The 20,390-nt window shown below is 40.5% G+C and overlaps 1 protein-coding gene across 1 annotated transcript in view; it reads right to left on the reverse strand.

Moving 5' to 3' along the window:
• The window catches only part of BICDL1 (BICD family like cargo adaptor 1), a 94,442-nt gene extending 76,536 nt beyond the window's left edge, over positions 1-17,906 (reverse strand). The window contains 4 exon segments of the mRNA XM_079151344.1: positions 10,549-10,574; positions 10,577-10,726; positions 10,729-10,762; positions 17,421-17,906. Coding sequence (XP_079007470.1) covers positions 10,549-10,574; positions 10,577-10,726; positions 10,729-10,762; positions 17,421-17,843 — 633 coding nt within the window. The 5' untranslated portion in view covers positions 17,844-17,906.
• Between the last annotated feature and the right edge of the window lie 2,484 nt (positions 17,907-20,390).

A 20,390-nucleotide genomic window follows, 5' to 3' on the forward strand; every position in this document is an offset into this window, starting at 1 on the left:
TATTTCAGAAAGGTATCATTTCTAAACATTAGGTACATTAAATAATTATTTGCTAAAAACAACAAAAACCCACAACAATCTTTTATTGACTGCCAATTCCACTAGCTATCAGTTTACTACAAGAAAAAGACAGAGGCAGTCTCTGCTGAGTTAATAACCTAATAGTATTTATTTATCCAAGAATGTGGGTTCCCTGACTATTCCTTGGCTGACTCCTCACCCTTCCAGTCTCATCTCAAATGTGATCTCCTCAGAGAAGCCTTCCCTGTCCCCCTTCTTCTAGTTAGTCTCCATAAATCACCCCTCATAGCACCTACAACTTGTGGGCTTATTTACAGACATCTCTTTTAAATGGATTAAAAAAACAGGTTTTCTGTTCTCCATGGAATTCGCAGTGCCTTGCTCAATAAATATTTGCTGACTGTTGAAGATTTAAAAATAGCTGGTTATGGTGGTCTATACCTGTAATGCCAGCTACTAGGGAGGCTGAAGTAGGCGAATTGCCAAGTTCAAGTTTAGCCTGGGCAACAGTTCATCTCAAAATGAACTTTCAAAAAAGGGGCTGGAGATACAGCTCAGTGGTAGAGTGCCCATGGACTCATTCTCCAGAACCACATATAAATAAGCAAATAGTACGTACAGACATCCAGGTTTTCACTATTTTATTCAGAAAAAATACGAAGTAGGTCTGGCATTAGAAAGGAGTAATGAGATCTGGGAGTTTTTCAAAGAATAAATTGTTCCACATGTCTTCCCATTGACCTAAAAACCTGCAGTCCTTAGACATGTATTTTTAGCATGTGGATATGCTATTGAGAATAAGGAATCCAAACGAAATGACACCACTGTGAACACCTCCCATAGAATACTACTCACCAGGATCCCTGCTACCTATTGGCCGAATGTACCCCCAAATGGTTCTTACTATGGGTTGATTGTGTCCTCCTCCCCTATTAATACACTGAAGTCCAAACCCCACTACCTTATAATGTGACTTTATTTGGAGACAGGGTCTTTTGTAAAAGTGATCAAATTAAAATGAGGTCATTAGAGTGGGCCCCAAATGAATATGACTTGTGTTCTCTTAAGAATAGGAAATTTGGAAACAGAGACAGAGGAATGATAATGTAAAGAGACAGCAGACAACCCTCTACAAGCCAAGGACAGGCCTGGAACAGATCCTTCCTTCACAGCCCTCCCAAGGAACCAGCTCTAACACCTTGATCTTGGACTGCCAGTCCAAGAATTGTGAGACAATAAATTTCTGTTGTTTAAGTCACTTTAGCCTGTGATACTGTGTTATGGCAGCATTAGCAAACTAGTACAGTTTTCTAAAATCTAAATTTTTAAAAATTATCCCCTATTAGTATTCCTTTATATATATTTAATTGGAAAAAATTATTAAAAATTTTAAGTTATCCTGGCTCTTCAGAGGAATTTTTTCATTTAAAAAATCCAGGGCTGGGCATGGTGGTGCACACCTAATAATTCCAGCTACTTAGTAGGCCGAGTCAGGAGGATCCCAAGTTCAAGGCTACCCTCAGCAACTTAAAACACTTTTCTTTTTAAAAATTTGTTCTGCTTAGTTACACATGACAGTAGAATGCACTTTGACACATCAAACATAGTAGTATGTCTCATTCTTCTGGTTGTATATGATATAGAATCTGGTGGTGTAATCATATGCACATAGGGTAATAATATCCAATTCATTCTACTACCCTTCCTACCCCCATACCCCCCTCCCTTCCCTTCTGTCTAATCCGAAGTACTTCTCTTCTTCCCTAGCTACCACCCTATTGTGAATTAGCATCTGCATATCAGGGAAAATTCAGTCTTTGGTTCTTTGGGATTAGAAAAAGCAATTGTGAAATTCATTTGGAAAAATAAGAGACCCAGAATGGCCAAAGCAATCTCCAGTTCCATCCATTTACCAGCAAATGCCATAATTTCATACTTCTTTAAGGTTGAGTCATATTCCATTATGTATATACACCACATTTTCTTATCCATTCTTCTGTTGAAGAGCACCCAGATTGGTTCCACAGTTTAGATATTTTGAGTTGGGTTGCTAATGAACATTGATGTGGCTGCATCACTGTAGTATGCTGATTTTAAGTCCTCTGGGTATAAACCATGGGAGTGGGATAGCTGGGTCAAATAGTGGTTCCAAGTTTGCTAGGAATCTCTATACTGCTTTCAATAATGGGTGCACCAATCTGCAGTCCCACCAGCAGCATATAAGTGTACCTTTCACCCCACATCCTCGCCAACATTTATTGTTGTTTGTATTCTTGATAATTGCCATTCTGACTGGAGTGAGATGAAATCTTAATGTAGTTTTGATTTGCATTTCTCTAATTGCTAGACATGTTGAACATTTTTTCATATATTTGTTGATTGACTGTATATCTTCTTCCGTGAAGTGGCTATTCAGTTCCTTAGCCCATTTATTGACTGGGTTATTTGTATTTTTGTGTGTGTTAAGTTTTTTGAATTCTTTATATATCCTGGAGATAATGCTTGACCTAAGGTGCTTATGGTAAACATTCTCTCCCATTCTGCAGGCTCTCCACCTGTTGTTTCCTTCGCTGAGAAGTTTGTTTGATTCCATCTCATTTATTGATTTGGAGTGGGGGTAACCAGGGATTGAACTCAAGGGGACACCACCACTGAGTCACACCATAGCCCTATTTTGTATTTTATTAAGAGACAAGGTCTCACTGAATTGCTTACCATCTCGACATTACTGAAACTCACTTTGATTTTGTGATCCTCCTGCTTCAGCCTCCTGAGCTGCTGGGATTACAAGCGTGCACTACTGCACCCAGCTCATTTATTGATTCTTGATTTTATTTTTTGCACTTTAGGAGTCTTGTTAAGGAAGTCAGTTCCTAAGCAAACATGGTGGAGATTTGGCCTTACTTTTTCTTCTATTAGGTGCAGGGTCTCTGTTCTAGTGCCTAAGTCTTTGATCCACTTTGGGTTTTGGGCAAGGTGAGAGAGAGGGATTCAATTCCATTTTGCACGTGGATTTCCAGTTTTCCCAGTACCATTCATTGAAGAGGCTATTTTTTCTCTAATGTATGTTTTTGGTGCCTTTGTATTTATGTGGGTTTGTCTCTGTGTCTTCTATTCTGTATCACTGATCTACGTTTCTGTTTTTGTTCTAATACCATGCTGTTTTTGTTACTATGGCTCTATAGTATAGCTTAAGGTCAGGAATTGTAATGCCTCCTGCTTCACTTTTCTTCCTAAGGATTGCTTTAGCTATTCTGGGTCTCTTATTTTTCATGATTGCCTTTTCTAATTCTATGAAGAATGTCATTGGAATTTTAATAGGAATTACATTAAATTTGTATAACACTTTTGGTAGTATGGTCATTTTGACAATGTTAATTCTGCCTATTCAAGAACATGGGAGATTTTTCCATCTTCTAAGGTCTTCTTCAATTTCTTTCTTTAGTGTTCTGTAGTTTTCATTGTAGAGGTCTTTCACCTCTTTTGTTAGATTAATTCCCAAGTACTCCTTTGTTTTTGAGGCTATTGTGAATGGGGTAGTTTTTCTGATTTCTCTTTCAGAGATTGCTTCATCAGTGATGTATAGGAACACATTTGATTTATGGGTGTTGATTTTATCCTGTTACTTTGCTGAATTCATTTATTAGTTTTAAAAGTTTTCTGGTGGAATTTTTTGGATCTTCTAAATATAGAATCATGTCATTAGCAAATAGTGATAATTTGAGTTCTTCTTTTCCTATTCATATCTCTTTAATTTCTTTCTTCTAATTGCTCTGGCTAAAGACAAAACCCTCTCTTAGAATAAAACATAACAAGGGCTAGGGATCTGGAGATATAGCTAAGTGGAAGAATGCTTGTGTAGTATGAGCAAAGCTATGGGTTCAATACCCAGTACAGCCCAAAAGAAAAAAATCCATACAGCATTAGGAATCAGTGTTGATAATAACCCATGTACAAAGCATATTGGATTCTTACATCACATTAAAAAATAAATTCCAGATAGACTAAATATCTGAATGCAATAAACAAAATTTCTATAATGAATATGGAAAAATATCCTTAGGATCTAGAAGATGGGTTTAAGCCAAACAAAAGAACAAACCATAAAGGAAATGAATGACAAATTTCATTTCTTTAAAGGTACGTACTTCGGTTTAGCAAAAGACTCCACAAAGTGAAACTCTAGTAGTATCAAGCATGTGCTAAGAAAAAAAATAAAAAATAAAAATTTAAAAACCTCATACTAGTAAAATAGGTGAAGAATATAAACAGGCAATTCCCAATAAACAAATAAAAAATGCTCGCTAGTAATTCATGGAATGGAAATTAAAACAATAAAAATTCCATTTCACATACCTGAGATGGGTAAGAATTTTTAAAATCTGACAATAATGAGGTGTAGGTAATGTGAAGAAAACGTACACTGGCTCTCACACACACACTGCTGGTTAACCAGCACTGTTAAGAATGTAAATCTGTACAAACGCTTTGGAGAATAATTTGGCTGTATCTCATAAAGTTTAAGAAGTATTTACTCTTGGACTCAGCAATTCCTCTTTTAGGTAAATGTGCACAAGAAGAAAAGGCAAAAGAATATTCATTACAGGGCAGGCATGGTGGTGCATGTCTATATCCCTACCTGGGAGGCTGAGGCAGGAAGATCACAAGTTGGAGGTCAGTCTGGGCAACTCAGCAAAATCCTGTCTCAAAAAATATAAGGGCTGGGGCTGTAGCTCAAGCGGTAGTATGCCTGAGGATATGGGTTCAGTGTATCTCTTGCCTCTCAGCGTATCTCTGTCTCAGTCAGTCAGTCAGTCTGTCTGTCTCTGTCTCTCTCTTCTCTCTCTCTCTCTCTCTCTCTCTCTCTCTCTCTCTCTCTCTCTCTCTCACACACACACACACACACACACACACACAGATATTCACTGCATAAAAGTTTGTAATAGTGAAAACTAGAAATAAGTTAAATGTTTACCAACAAAAGAATACATAAATATATGACAGTATATTTACACAAAGGAATACTAAACAGTTAATATGAATGAACTGAAACTATATTTATCAACATGAGTAAAACCAAAAACATAACATGGAGTCAAAGAGAATGAGTTGCAGAATTATATGTATACTATGCTGCCATTTATTAAACATTCAAAAAATGGAAAAATTATTATACATTGTTAATAGATAAAGATGTAGATATATAATGAAGATTTATGTCCATGTACATACATATACATAGTATAAGTACAAAAACATGAATGAAAAGAAAGCTAACTCTAGAAAATGAGACAAGAGCTTCAAATGTATAAATAATATTTTACATCCCTTAAAAATCGATTTCCAATTTTTAGGGGCTGTGGTAGTGGCTCAGTGGTAGAGCACTTGCCTAGCATGTGTGAGGCACTGGGTTTGATTCTCAGCACCACATATAAATAAATGAATAAAATAAGGGTCCAAAAAAATAAAAAAACTGAAATAGGACAAAATAAGACTTTTGAAAGGAAGATTTATATTTTCTACAGTTTTTTATGCTTGAGATATCTTATCATTTTGTATTTAATTGTAGATGTGAGGCAAGCACTCTACCACTCAGCTTCATCCCCTTATTATTTCATTTTGAGACAGGGTCTCACTAAGTTACACAGGCTGACCTTCAGCTTGTGATCCTCCTATCTCAGCCTCCCAAGTGTTTGGGATTACAAATGTGTGCCACCACACCCTGCTACTTATGATTGTTTTTTAAATAGATAAAGTGAAAATCTATATAGTAATCCCAAAGAATCACTAAAACTGTATTCAGTACTGTAGGGAACGAAAGCCTCAATCTTGGGAAAGTAAATGGGGTTAGAACCAAATGTTCTACATCTGGTGGGATATGTGAGGGAGGGAAAAGGAAAGATGTGGCTGATAAAACACATAGAAAAATGCCAGGGAAAAGGGTAAGAAAAATGTCCTTATCGGTTTCTACAAACTCTAGAGCTGTGCATCTTGGGGAAGGAAAATTTCAGAAGTCCCCAAACAATTTTAAATTTCATTTGCTAATACAAATCAATTGGTTTTTCCCATTCTTTGGTCAACAGGTGCTCAAGTCTGCCCTTAATGTTTACAAGATTATATGAACAGTGTTTTAGTAGTAAGAACTGTGAATTCTACCTGCTACTGAAGTTTCTAACACTGAGATTCATTTTGAAAATAATACCTTATTCCAGTTGCTTGTGAAGACTGAAAAGGCTAAACAAGAATCCTGTCTTACTGATATTATTATGAACAAGATTGTTTCTACATCATTCAAATCACAGCTTTGGCTTGCTGCCACACAAGTAGACTCTAGAAGCTTTCCATGGCACCTAAAAATGTCACACAGGTGTGGGGGTTACATCAGCCATAATCACTTGAAGACTTGCTACACTGGAATCCATACTTCTGCCACGGGCAGGTATGTAATGTACCAGGATTCTGACAAACCCTCCACTTCAATCTTTAAATGTAGACACTCACTTTAGGCTACACGCATGACCCTGTGTGTCTCTCCTCTCCCTGAAAGCAAGTCCCACTGCACTCCTTTGATAGTTAGAAAGATGTGTCTAACAAGTCCTATCAAACCCTACAGTCAATGCCATAGTCATGTTACTTTCTAACTTAGAAAGTGACTTAACCCTTTCCCCAAATATGTCAGCCTGAGTTTCAGAAAATGAATCAATCTTAGGAACTGAAAGACAACTTACATAACTTGTCCAAACGAGCAAATAAACGGGGATAAAGATAACCCCAGGGTGTATGCAGCAGAACTTAGTGGACACTAGGTATCATTGACTAAATCGTATTCAATTCCCAGGAGAGCCAATTTTACACAAGTATTTCAGAAATCAATTTAACTATTAAACAAAACACTATGTGCACTGATGTGTTAAAACAAATCATTATGGATTAAAATACAAATCTCACATGAATTTTTAGAACAAAATAATTTTTTACTTCCACATCTTAAGAGTCATATGCTCTTAAAGAGAATCAGGCCAGGCACAGAGGTGCACACCTGTAATCTCAGTGACTCTAGAGGCGAAGGCAAGACTCCAAGTTCAAAGCCAGTCTGGGAAACCAGCAAGACACTGTTCAACATTAAAAAAGGTCTGAGAATTTGGCTCAATGATAGAGTCCCCCTAGGTGCACTCCCCAAAAAAGAGAATCAAAGAATGACCAGATTCAGCAATCCACTGACACGATGGTAAGCATGGTGATGACCATCATTTATCAAGTACTTACTGTATTCCAGACATGCTTTATCTCAGTTAGTCCTCATAATGCTATCAGGAAATTTAAATAATATAGTTCTTCCCAGTACATACGGGAGGAAGCTAAAGGTAAAATAACTTTCCTACATTTGCCCAGCTAGTAAATGGCAGAGTTGGTGTCGATCCCAGGCTGTGTGGTTTCAAAACCTGTGATCTAAATTGCTACTTAAGCAGCTTGAAATTGAGGCACAGAAAATCTAATCAGTCTTGAACTGAAAGATACTTAAGCAAGTCCTGTATCTTTCAGTCCCTCATGTTTTCCCAGATGCAAAAGAAGAGCAATGCCCATCCCTTTCTTCATCAAAATGAAGTTCCAGAAGCTCATGGATACATACATGTGTGTTTACACAACACACACAAACAGCATCCTATTTTAGAGCTAAAAAGAATGTGGCTACACAAAACATGTACATGAGTGTTAATGACAATTTTATTCACATTAGCCAAAATGTGGAATTACCAAATGTCCATTGGCTAGTGAACAAAATATGTCATACACACAACCAACAGAATAGTCTTCAGCCATAAAAAGAAATAAAGTACTGATACACGCTACAACATGCAAATATGATGTTAAGTTAAAGATGCATGTCCAAAAGGTCATCCACATACAATCTCAATTATATGAAATGTGCAGAATAGGCAAATCCATAGAGCCTGCAGGTGGATTAGCAGTTGCCAGGGGTTAGGGTGTGAGGGTTCTGGGTTATGAGGAATGAGACGTGACTATTAATGGGTTACTTTGGGGGGAAGTGAAATGTGCTCATTAGGGGTAATGGCCGCACAACTCTGAAAATACATTAAAAAAATCACTGAATTATACACTTTTAAAAGGTGAGGTTTATGGTGTGTGAATAAAGCTCAATGAAGTTTTAGAAAATATTTTAAAAAACAACTAGCCAAAGGAAATAAATGTAAAAATACTTTGGATGAAAATATCACAAACATATTATACTACATTTTAAATATTATGCATTTCACGCTTATAAAAACACATTATATACACTGCACAAAAATATGGCCTTTTACTATCTCTGTTTGGCTGCCATCTTGTCCTAGGAGAATCTTAATTCACTTCAAAGTACTTAACTCCCCTAGTTCCTGAATACCCAGTTAATAAAATGATAATAAAATGCAATCTAAACTTGCTGCTGACAAAAACCCTAGAGACCTGCCCTGCTTCAAAGAGAAAGGGAAAAAAAAAAAAAAAAAAAAAAAAAATCACACAACTACCAAGGGCCTACATTGAAGGCCAGAGAGGATAACAAGACTAGATCGCCTGATAGTGCTACCTTCCTATATTCTTTTGGGAGTCACCTATCAGAATTTTCTATAGTGAGATCAGGCAATGGAACAACAATAAAGATATTACTTTAATAAAATAACCATCAATACCAAAACAAACCCTTACTTTCAGGTGCTACTCAATGAAAAACATTATTCATTTTCCCTTCAACGATACTTGTATATGGCACAATTTTTTACCCCCACTTTAAAGATAAGGAAACCAAGACACAAAGTCACCCAGTTAATGAGAGGCAGAATCAATTCCAAGCTCTCTGGTTTTTTGCCATGCCATGTTAACATTTTTCTCCTCATTCATCTTGGCATCTCTTTTTCACCAGATTAGGGTTGAGTCTGCTTTTGCAATATGAACTTGGCCCCCAAGAATTCTTCATCTCCCCTTTGCTTGTGTTGATTGGTTGCATTTGTTCCATCAGTCTCCATAAGAAATTCTTGCTTATAGTTGCACTGAACAAAGGTTTTTGAACAAATAAATAAATCTGGCCAGACCTCTCTCAATAATCTTACATGAGTAACAAACGGAAAGACTCAAACTCATAAAAGTTTTTATAAGGATTGAGATTCCTTTTCCAGTTTCTGAAAAAGGTTTTAGAATTGACTCAGAAATACTGTTACTGAACTGGCCCTGTGAAATGATTTCTGGAATTGTCCAGTTTTTGCTTTCCAGATAATCAAATGGTGATTGGATATTCTAGATGGGAAACCCACAGGGCAAGACCTTCAGCACTGGAATCATCACCTATCACACACGTTCTGATATTTTCATGCAACTAGCTGTTTTTGAAGTTATTATCAGGGATTGTGTTCCTTCTTTTTTCCCTCCCTCCCCTACCGGAAGCATTTACCTCACACTTCTTTGTGAGGCATGAAAGTCTTTCACCTCTCTCAATTCCAGCAGGAAGCAACTACAAATGAATGAAATTACTTCATATAGCGTCACTCATCAAATCAGTGGAAGACCCAGGGATTTACTACACACTGATCCAATACTGAGACATTGAATACCACCACACGGACCAAGCAGTGCTCTCAGGAGAGCATTAGTGCCTAGAGATGAGGTAAAAGAAATTCTTGTTTCCCTGATAACTAAGCTTTAGTAGTTTTATTTTCAAAACACGAGGACTGAGGCACAATAGTAAATTCAGGTCTTAATTTTCAGAAGGTGGATTTATTGATGAAGGCATTAATAACATTCCCGGATTTGTTAAAAAAAGTATGTTCTGTATTGTGTGCATGTATAAATATATAACAATGAATCCCATCATTATGTTCAACTATAATGCCCCAATAAAAATGTGGAAAGAAAAAAGTATGTTTTCTATTTAAATTAGATTTCTACACATTCAATCCTTAGCCTCCTTCTCTGAAATGGTTTTACAGTCTTGACCTTGGTCGATTAATACCTTCATGACACCACCCTACAATGGTATAAATAAAGAATTTCTACTTGATATGGACATAAAAATTTTAATATAGACACATCTCCTTTCATAATGCACATTCACAAATGTAACATCAATGATAATCACTTGCTCTAGAAAATTTCCCTGACCTACTTCAGTTTAAAGACAGCACTTTTCAATATTTGAACTAAATGAATTTACATCGTTTTACAAGGGATGATACTTTCTCTAGGTAAAGGAATCATAAATCATATCCTCTGAGTTATAAGGAAGTCAGAAGTCATTAAGCACAATAGCTTCATTTTTAAAAATGAGAAGACACCCAAGTTAAGATTAGCAAAGTCTTACGGATGTTTAACTACAGGCCTGGGTCTTGGTTCCTGACTCCTAGATGCTCTTGTAGATGGATGACACTTAACAGGTTGGTATTAAAACTAAAGGCCTCAAAAATCAGAATGTATAAGACACAGAAGCTATTTCTACTTTTATATTTTACACCATAAATTCTTAACTTGTGGACTCACCCTGCTGAGTTGATCCAATAACCTTGGTTCTGCTCTGATAGCTCCTGGACAGCCCGTGTTTTTTCTCGATCTGCTTCCCGAAGATGAACTTGTTGCCTCTCCAACTCATCCTGTAGCTGTTTCACATCACTCTCCAGCTCTGACACTCGCCCTTCCCACTCCCCTTCTCGGTTCTCAATCGTCTTCTCAGTTCATGTTTCTCTTGTTCTAAGTGCTAGATGGAAAGTAAAAAGGATTCAAAAACTTAAAGAATTCCAGTCTTTTGTTTTCTTCATGCTCTTAACTTTTCCTCTCCCAGTCAGTGAGCACAACAAAACACCCTGCCACATAGGACCAGTTGCCCAATTCACAGTTACATAAATACTCCTTTCCTCCAGAGCAAGGGAGGAGTTGGTTTCACAGGGAAAATACCACTTCCACCGGAAATACTTAACGTTTACTTTCCTTGGGCATGAGGTTCTAGTCTTGGGAATCCACTTGGAATTTAACAAGTCAACTAATCATCTGATGAACTGTATATTTAGTAAACAACTAAAAATGAGTCTCATAACAAAAATACTCATTGCTTCTTAAAGGGGTCTTTGTGGGAACCATTTATTATGCATGTCTTAATATCAGACTCTTACAATTACAGAATTTTCAAAGCTAGAACTCCCAAGATCCTTCAGATTAACTATTTCTTGTTACAAATGAGGCAACAGAAGCAGTTAAATGACTAGTTCAAGGTCAATTCTAGTAAATGGCAGAGCTGGGATTTGTGTCTAAGTCATATGACTAGTGCTCTAAATTACAGCTTAATATACATAATTAATCTTATGTATTTCTGTAATGCTATATATTTCAAAATCATTAAGGCAAATTGGGGTCTACTAATTGTGGCCTATTAATAAGACTTGCATATTTATTTCTGGTCCATTCAACCATTCAGGGCTATGTTCCTAGGGATATGGTGATAAGCAAAACAAACATGCTTCTTGCCTTTATGGAGTTTTCATTCCAGTGGGAGAGACTGATAGAAGTGTGTGACAAAGGGCATGCAAGAAAAGTACAGATGGTTTAAGTAGCAGCTCAATAAAAAAGGTCCCTTTGGATTGCAGGAAATATTTTGCTTTTGTGAGAAAAATATGGATGCCTCCTTTCAGACACAAGTATGTTCTACTTAAAACGCATGGCATATACATTAAAAGAGTGCACACTTCAAGTGAGTTAAAGTAACAATCCTCAACTTTTGGTGCTCTCAGAAAAGTTCTAATGACTGTTCAAAATACAACCACCAAATCCCCACTCCTAAGACTGTGATTCGGGGGTAATGGAACGAAGTCTAGACATCTATGTATGAATATACACAGGTATATGTATTTGATTTTACAGAAAATTCTGCTGCACTGAAGGCTGGCACTGAGCACTGTGCCCTTTCAACCTAAAACGAGCACATACATTCTCCTTCAGAGCACTCGGTCATCTCTTCTTGGGCAGCTACACTCTTACTTGACAGAAGTTCTCAGCTTTCAAAATATTTCTGGAATGCTTCTTTTGGGAAGCCTCAAGGCTAGCTTATCCTCATGAAAGAAATCAGTCTCATTGCTTCACATATGAGGTGTGTCTAAAAATGATATTATCTCTATTTCACCCTGTCATCTAATTGCCCTTACTTTGCCTCTGAGTGATTTGTGAAAGTTTCTGAAAGATAAATTTACCCCAAAAGAGGAAAATGTGCCACGATTGGGGGCGCTCAAAAGAATATGCTGAAAGATAAAAACAGCAATCCAGAGTTAAAATTCTGAGCACATTAGTAAAGAGTTTTCACTGAAAACTTCCAAGCTAACTAGTTTAAGGAGATCACTTTGGTTATTGCTATTCTAGTATATTTGTTGAAAACGTCACATTGCTTTACTTTTATACATTATAAAAGCGCTCAGGTTGGAGCATGTGGAAAAAGGAACAAAGGATGGACTTCTCACCAGCTTGAGAATTTTTTGCTCTATAATTCCCTGGCACTGCAAAACTTACAAAAATGAGGATGATTTAGTCAATGTAGAAATTTCATAAAGACCGAATACAGGAAAAAAATGCTAATTGGAATACTAAAACTGTGATACTTGGTTTTATTGAATTTTTCCAAAATGAAGACGGAGCAGAAGGCAGCATTCAAGAACTCAGTAATCACAGTGTTTACTGAGGCCAGATAAATTAGGCTTGTGTTCTAAAGAACAGAGAGACTTAAAAATATTCAGCAACAGCTGCTAGAGAACAGCCCAACCAAGCAACTAAAACAATCCAATCCACGAGGGGGGAGGGGCTGAGGACAGGTGGTGCTGATCAGTCTTACTGTCCTTATGTTCCTTAACAGGAGACAAACTCCCTATTCCAGGTTTCCCACCCCTTTGAGAAATTAAGACTTACCTATTAATGAACACAAGAGAACTTAGCTCTTGGTCTACTCTAAGAAAGGTTTCTCCTGGAATTATTTATTTCATTTCAGTGCTAAAATAACCAGCAAATTCTAAGTAGAATGTCAGAAAGCACAGAGGTCAGGCTCACCTATGCTCTCTTGTTTTTCAGGGTTATATAGTATTTTTAGAGGTATGTCAAATTGTCAAGGTCCTCAAAATAAGGAAAGTAAGAAAATGTCACAGCTAGAGAAGCCTAAGGAGACAAACCTAAATGTAATATAGTATCCTAGAATGCCTAAGAAGTCAAAAACTAAACGAAATGTGGTATCTTGGATGGGATACTGGAACAGAAAAAAGACATTAGAAGATGGCTAAGGAAATCAGAACACACCAAGGACTTTAGTGGGTATAATGTACCAGTATTGACTCATGAATTGTGGCAAATGTACCATACTAATATAAGATGTTACCAAGAGGAAAATGGACGCAGAGTACAGTGTCTCTGTACTATCTTTCCAATTTTCCCGTAAATCTAACTGTTCTAATAAAAAAGTCTACTTAAAACTCCAAAAACCAAAATATCATTTAGCATACATAAATAGATCTTTACCAATTGATCTCTGAAAAATTTAAAAGGAGCAAAAAAAGTTGTCACTATTTTCATAACTCCCGGATATGGTTCTTGGCGGGGGAAAAAAAAAGAGGGAGAGAAAGAAAGAACTGTTCCCTAAGAAGACCAAGCACTGAATGCAAATCAGTACCCTTGGGTTTGCTCCTCTAGGTTTGGTGGTGACTTCCAGATATTTGTCTTCATTCCCATTCTCCAAAAACAAAACTGCTACAATTATGAGAATTGTCAGGGGTGCAGGAAGGAAAATATAACTGAAGGAAGAGACTACCTCTATGGTAAGGGATGATCCACTCTCGGCCATTATAGGAAAAAAAGGGGATACTGTACGACAACAAATATTTTAATCCCCAAAGAATCAAAGTAGAGAAATACAAGTTGGTTCCTCAGTTCAAATTCCGGGGGGAAACTAGGAGAAAAAATTAAGGACTTGGTTGAATATGTCTTAAGTTCAAAGGAGTTTACAGATGCAGAAGAAACAAAGTCTTTAGAACTTAAAGCATATGAAAATCTGATTCAGTGAATATAGTCTTGTAAATTTGAGGCTGGAAAAACTGGCTAAAACCTAAGAGTTTTTCCAGTTATCTTGAACTCTCATTTTAACACTGAGAGATGTACCTCTAAACCATTAAAGACTTTAAACAGTATGCCTTTAATTAGAGAAATGTAGGATTGAAATGACAAAACAAAATCTTGGGTTTGGCACGTAACTGAAGAGTTAATTCATGAGTAAGTAGGAAAGAACTTGAAAATGGCTTGTTTGTCCTGAAGTTAGTTTTTTTTGTTGTTGTTGTTGTTTGTTTTTGGTACTAGGGATCGAACCCAGGGGTGCTTAACCACTGAGCAACATTCCCAGCCCTTTTTATACTTTGAGACAGAGTCTCACAAAGTTGCTCAGGGCCTCACCAAGTTTCTGCAGCTTTAAACTTGTGAACCTCCTGCCTCAGACTCCCTAGCTTCTGGGATTACAGGTGTGTGACACCATGCCTGGCAGGAAGGTGCCAGTTCTGAAGTAGTAAGGAAAGAGATGGCACTAAAATAAACTTGTCTAATAGTGAAGCCACCATTCTCTAAGTCCAGTCATTTTGTTTGTTTCTGAGATGGGGTTTCATTGCTGTTGCACAGGCAGGCCTGAAACTCATCATCCTCCTGTTTCAGCCTCCCTAATAGCTGGTATCATAGGTGTAAGCCACCGCACCCAGGCTCCATTCACATTTATCTTTCAAAGCACCTTTGAGAAAATGTGTTTGACTCCAATGTCTGAGTTTTGGGAAAATCATAAATCCTTCTCAAAGAAAGGGCTTTCTTTACTCCCAAATGTTTATTTTGATTGAAAATACAGTTACTGTGTTAAACTTTAGAACTTTATCTAAACACACACTCTAAAACCTAGGTTGCTCAAAAATTATACGGTGGGGAAAACTCATTTGCAGTTACCAAATGAAATAGTCGGCTTGCTACTCTCACATTAACCTTAAAAGAATTAACAAGGGCTGGGAGTATGGTTCAGTGGTAGAGAGCCTGTGAGTTCAAATCCCAGCACCACGTGCACAAAAAAAAGCAACTAATGGCAATATTTTAAAATGTTCATATGTTTTAAATGTTTTAAATGTTAATATGTTTTAATGATGTTTTCAATGTTAATATGATTTGTAAATGTTCACCAAAAAATTAGAGGTGGGTACAGTGGAGCACACTTCTAGCTCTGGCTACACAGAAGGCTGAGGCAGGAAAACAAACTGAGCCCAGGAGTTCAAGGCCAGCATGGGCAACATTGCAAAAACCCTGTTTCAAAAAACAAAAAACTTAGAATAACTTCATGATTTTCAGCTATATCTAGAAGAACTAGCATAAATAAACTTGAAAATTTTTAATTTGGTTATTTTTAAAATTCTGGTAAAATACATATAATATACAATTTAACATCTTTTTAAAAAATATTTTTTAATTGTTGATGGACCTTATTCATTTATTTACATGCAGTGCTGAGAATCGAACCCAGTGCCTCACACGAGGCAAGCGCTCTACCACTGAGCCACAACCTCAGCGTCCAATTTAACATCTTAACCATTTTTAAGTACATAATAGTTAAGCACATCCACAATACTTTGCACCCACTCCCAGAATCTAAAAAAAATTTTAACACTACTGTTCATCTGCTGACCTGCAGAGTGAAGATTTTAAATGATAGTTGAAGAGGTTAAAACTTTTTTTATTATTGCCCATCAAGCCAATTACAAAATACCAAGACTAATTTATTTTTTTTACAATAACACTTTTTGTTGCCATCAAATTTTGAAATCTTTTTTTCTTTTTGAATAAACATAAAGACTCCACATGGAAACCAGGATGTGTGTAATTGTACACTCAGTATTATTATGAAATCTATCCCTAATCAAACTGATACTATGTTCCTTTCAAGTCAGCTGTCTCTTCAATCAAGTATCTCACCAAAGGGATTTCAAAACTCAAGTATAAATTTCTGCAGTAGTACTTTTTTTTACAGTCGGGTAACTGAATCGCTTTAGGGGAAAAAAAAAGACATCCTTTTATTTCTAGACCTCTACCTCAAGGGAAATCAAACAATGCAGTTTATTAGGTTGCTTTTTGGCAGTCGCCACATAACTTTCACAAACAACGTTTCAGAGATGAATCTTGAGTTCATCAACAGGCAGACCCACTTAACAGGCCAGCTGAACCACAGGGCACTCACTTATTTCCTCTTTTTCCTGATTTTACTTTTGATATGCTCTGGACTAGACACACAAAAATCTTCTTATAGAAATGTTTGATTCCACTGATTGTTCAGCAGTAGCAGCGATATGTATAAAATTCCACTAAGGTCAGTTTCAGGCCGGTTCAGGTCTGTACTATTTTTTTCTCTCTCATAAGAATGAAAAGGACTGGCAGCAATCAGTAACTGAGTAGCAATAGCAAATGCAGTCAGAAAAGGACAAGCTTGTCTCCACACTCCACTACTGTAGATGACAATCCCCCACCTTTTTTTTCCTGTAAATCTCATTTTTAGAAATGCTAACATTCTGTACTGCATCTAAGGCTCTTTTCTAGTTAAGAGCAAAAACAAATGTGCATAGCTCTGAAAGACTTTAGGACACTCAAATGTTACAGATACTTTAAAAGGTATTATATATAACACAGTTACAAGTAATAGGGTTCTCATAGCGTGCATAAAACTGCACCCCTGAGACCCAGAACACAAAGTACAGCTTTTTACAAATAAATACTGAGGCGCAAATTAAAGCCACTACCAGCGGTCACATTTTGAACCCCTTGCTGCTTTCTGCAATGGAACCACATTTCCTAATCCCCAAGTATTTGAAGGCTATATAAAGCTTCTTCAGGGGCATTTGTTTCCCATAACTTTGACCTGCCAGCAAGTTAAGACAAGGGCATGTGGAGCCCTTAATGCCCAAACTGGAAAGCTTTAGGCTAACACCCTGATTAGAGATTAACTACTTCCCTGAAAACCTGGAGCATATCTTAAATGCTTACCGACTTTCTCATTTCTGTGTACAGACATCGCCTCAGTGGTGTATAAATTAGTCATACTGTAAGCTCTATTTTAGATGCTATGTACAGTACATATATAGAACGGCAGTGGAAGCCATGCACGGACCCACTTGCAGTGAGCGGGGTGGGAAAGTCAGGTGGGTTCAATGAATACCTGAACTAATAATTAGAAACCCTCCATCCTACCTCCCATTCCAAATGATTTTCTTCGAGGCAGGGTGAGCATGGAAGGGGAGACAGTAAGTGGCTCCCCAAACTACCTAGGACTAGGAGGGTACCCGGTCTGCCCCTACTTCCCATCCATCCAGAGAGATCCTCACCTCCAGCTTGTCCGTCAGCTCCTTGTGCATCTGCTCGTACTGCCGGCTCATGTCCTGGTTTCTCTCGAGCAGCGCCTTGCCCAGACGAGCCGCCAACACCAGATCCTTCTCCTTCTGCCGGATCACCGACAGCAGCTCGGGGTCCTGGGCAAGTGGCGGCTGTGGTCCTACCCCCTCGGCCGGCGGCCCGGGCTCGGCCTGAGGATGCTCCCCGGGGTCGGCGGGCCGCTCCCCGGCCGCCAGCAGCGCCAGCTCCTCCTCTAAAGCCAGTTCCAGTTCCCCAGGGCCCCCGGGGAAGGAGACCAGGGCGGCGGCGGCGGGACTCCGGACTGCGTCCCCGGCCGGCAGCTCCATGCAGCAGGCGCTGTCCGGCTCGGCGGGTGCTGAAGCGCGGCCGGCCAAGCCCAGGCAGAAGGCGGACATGGCCCGCGCGCGCGGAGCCCGCAGCGGTGCGGCCCGGCCGGCGCGCGCCAGGCTGCAGGGGGGAGGGGCCCCGCCGCGCCGCCCCGCGCCCCGCGCCGCGGCACGCGCCCCCCGGGTCCCCGCGAGCCCTGGGCGCGGCGCGCGCCGGCCCGCCCCTCCCCCGCGCCGGCGGCACGCGCCCCCGCCCCCGGGCTCAGCTGCTCGCTCGCGTCGGGGGGAAAACGAGGAGTGGGGGGTGGGAACGGAAAGGCCAAGGAAGGGAAGGCTGAGGGACCGAAGCGGGAGGGTAGGTTGCGAGGAGGAACGCCGCCGCCGGGTTTTCAGCCGCCCTGTTGCTGCTGCCGCCGCCGGCCGGGCAGCGTCTCACGGGGCGGGCTGCGCTCCGCTGTCGCTGCGACGCTCGATGTCGCTGCTGCTGCCGGCGGCCGTTCTGTGCAGCCGCGCTCCATGTCCCTCGGCTCGGCGGCAGCAGCGGCGACGGCGGCGGCTGCTGCTGCAGGGGCCGAGGCGGCGGCTCCACATCGCGCGCCGCGCAGCCCGGGGAGCTCCTTCCTGCCCTCCCGGCTCCTCTAGCTCACCGGGCCGGCCGCACCCCGCCCCGGGCTTCCGGCCGCGCCCCTCTTCCCGCCCCTTGCCGGCGCCTGACGCGCGCGGGCACCTGTTCGCCGCGCCCGCGCGGGATTCGCCAGCTCGCGGGTCTCCTCAGCGGCGCCCAGGTGGCGCCGGCCGCCGTAACCCCTGCGCTGCCTCCCCCAGCGCGGCCCGCTGCGCGCGCCGCTTGCGGGGGTGGAGGCGCACCCAACCCCTAACGGTCCCGGCCGCCCCCGGGCACAGCCACGCCCCCGATCGCGGCCCCACTTCGCCGCGCGGTGCGGCCCTCAGCCTCGCTCCCACCGCGCGCACGGCCCCGCCCCGGCACGCTCACCTCGGGGTGTGGCCTCGCCGGGTCCCGCACTCACCTCGGGCGGAGCGCGGCCCCGCCCCCTGCCTCGTTCCCACCCCGCGCGCGGCCCCTCCCGGGCCTCGCTCCCAGGCTTGGGCTGGGGCTTGTCTCCGGGTGACGCTCTGGTCTCTTAGGGGGTCTGTGGGTCAGCGAGACTGGGGACATTCCTCCAAGACCGGTGGCGAAGCCCCGAGAGAGTCGCAGTCACGGAATCTAGGTCTGGGCCCCCACGAGAGCTAAGCAGTCAGGAGAGGGAGCCCTAGAGAGCAGGAGGAGGAGGAGGGATGACTTCGGAAACCCGGCATCTTAATGATGATGACTCAGGAATATGAAGGACCAGATGCTTTGGAGATCAGCAGGCCGAGAGAAAGGGTTCATGTGGAGAAATAACGGAAAAAACTGCTCACAGATGGGAACGAAGCAGAGAATCCCCCTAAAAACAACCGCCTTTTCTTTTTTTTTTTTTTTTTTTTGTCACTTAGTAGTGCCAGGTGTCCGTACTAAGTGCTTTTTATGCATTATCTTAGGTAATCCTCAGAAGGACTTTATAAAGTAACCACCATCGATTTTCCCATTTTACAGTGGAGGAAACTGAGGCCTGAAATTTGTATCCGGGTCGGCTGATTCTAGGGTTCACATAGATCACTGTCCTTTACTTTCTTCACATATGAACAGTCTGCAAGAAGATAGTAGTAATTTATGACCAAGATGGACAGTTTCGATATAGAAGCAAAGCTTCTTGCAAGGATCAGAAGGATTGAAGACTCCCCTGGATAACTTCCAGTCAGTTCATGCTTTGACCTCATTGGTGATGCTTTGTGTCTCCTATTTTCAGAAACAATTCCATCTGAAGTCAGTATTGGTCCTTATTGTTTCCTTTTCTTTTTGGATGACAACACATTTTTTAAGTCAGATCATACTTTGACTCTTTCTGTCTCAGTGAGGTGGAAATTTCAGAACACCAAGAGGCTGAAATGGGTCAAATAATTTCTTTGGTTCTTATTCCTTATTAAATGCAGAGCCTAAACTATATTCAGGTATCACAATCTATCCTCAGATGGAAAGTTAAGAATCCAGAAGGTCCTGAGCCTCAGGGCTGGCTTTGGAAAGAAGACAGACAACAGAAGTGTTGCCACATCTATCTTAGGGCTGAATGTGTGCACTTACCATGGTGCCACTTAAACATTTGAATATTCTCACTTTTGTATTATGGTCTCCTCTGAGCAGAAATTGTGGGCCCTGGAGAGATCCAGTTGCTACCTCCTTTTGTCGTGTTTGAATCACACAAGGACAAGTTTCTCCCTGTCTTATATAAAGACACACATATGGAGGACAAACATGGTGCTTATCCAAAGGGGGTTCAGTTTTATTTGTTGTTTTTTCCCCTCATGCAAACAGGCCACCTGCCTTTCCAAAAGAGACCTTGGTTTGATTCCCTTTAACTCAGTGGTCCTGATCTGTGAAAATGAACTATTAGCATGCTAACCCTACCTCCTAAATTTCTTCCCTAACAATTTTCCACTGCCTACCCTGAGTAGGAAATGAACATTTCTTACTGTAGTTTTGGCCCTAAGCACTATATTCCTGTGAATGGCCAAAGGAGA

The sequence above is a fragment of the Sciurus vulgaris genome (genome assembly GCF_902686455.1).
Source record: "Sciurus vulgaris genome assembly, chromosome: 8".
In the NCBI taxonomy this organism is placed as follows: Eukaryota; Metazoa; Chordata; class Mammalia; order Rodentia; family Sciuridae; genus Sciurus; species Sciurus vulgaris.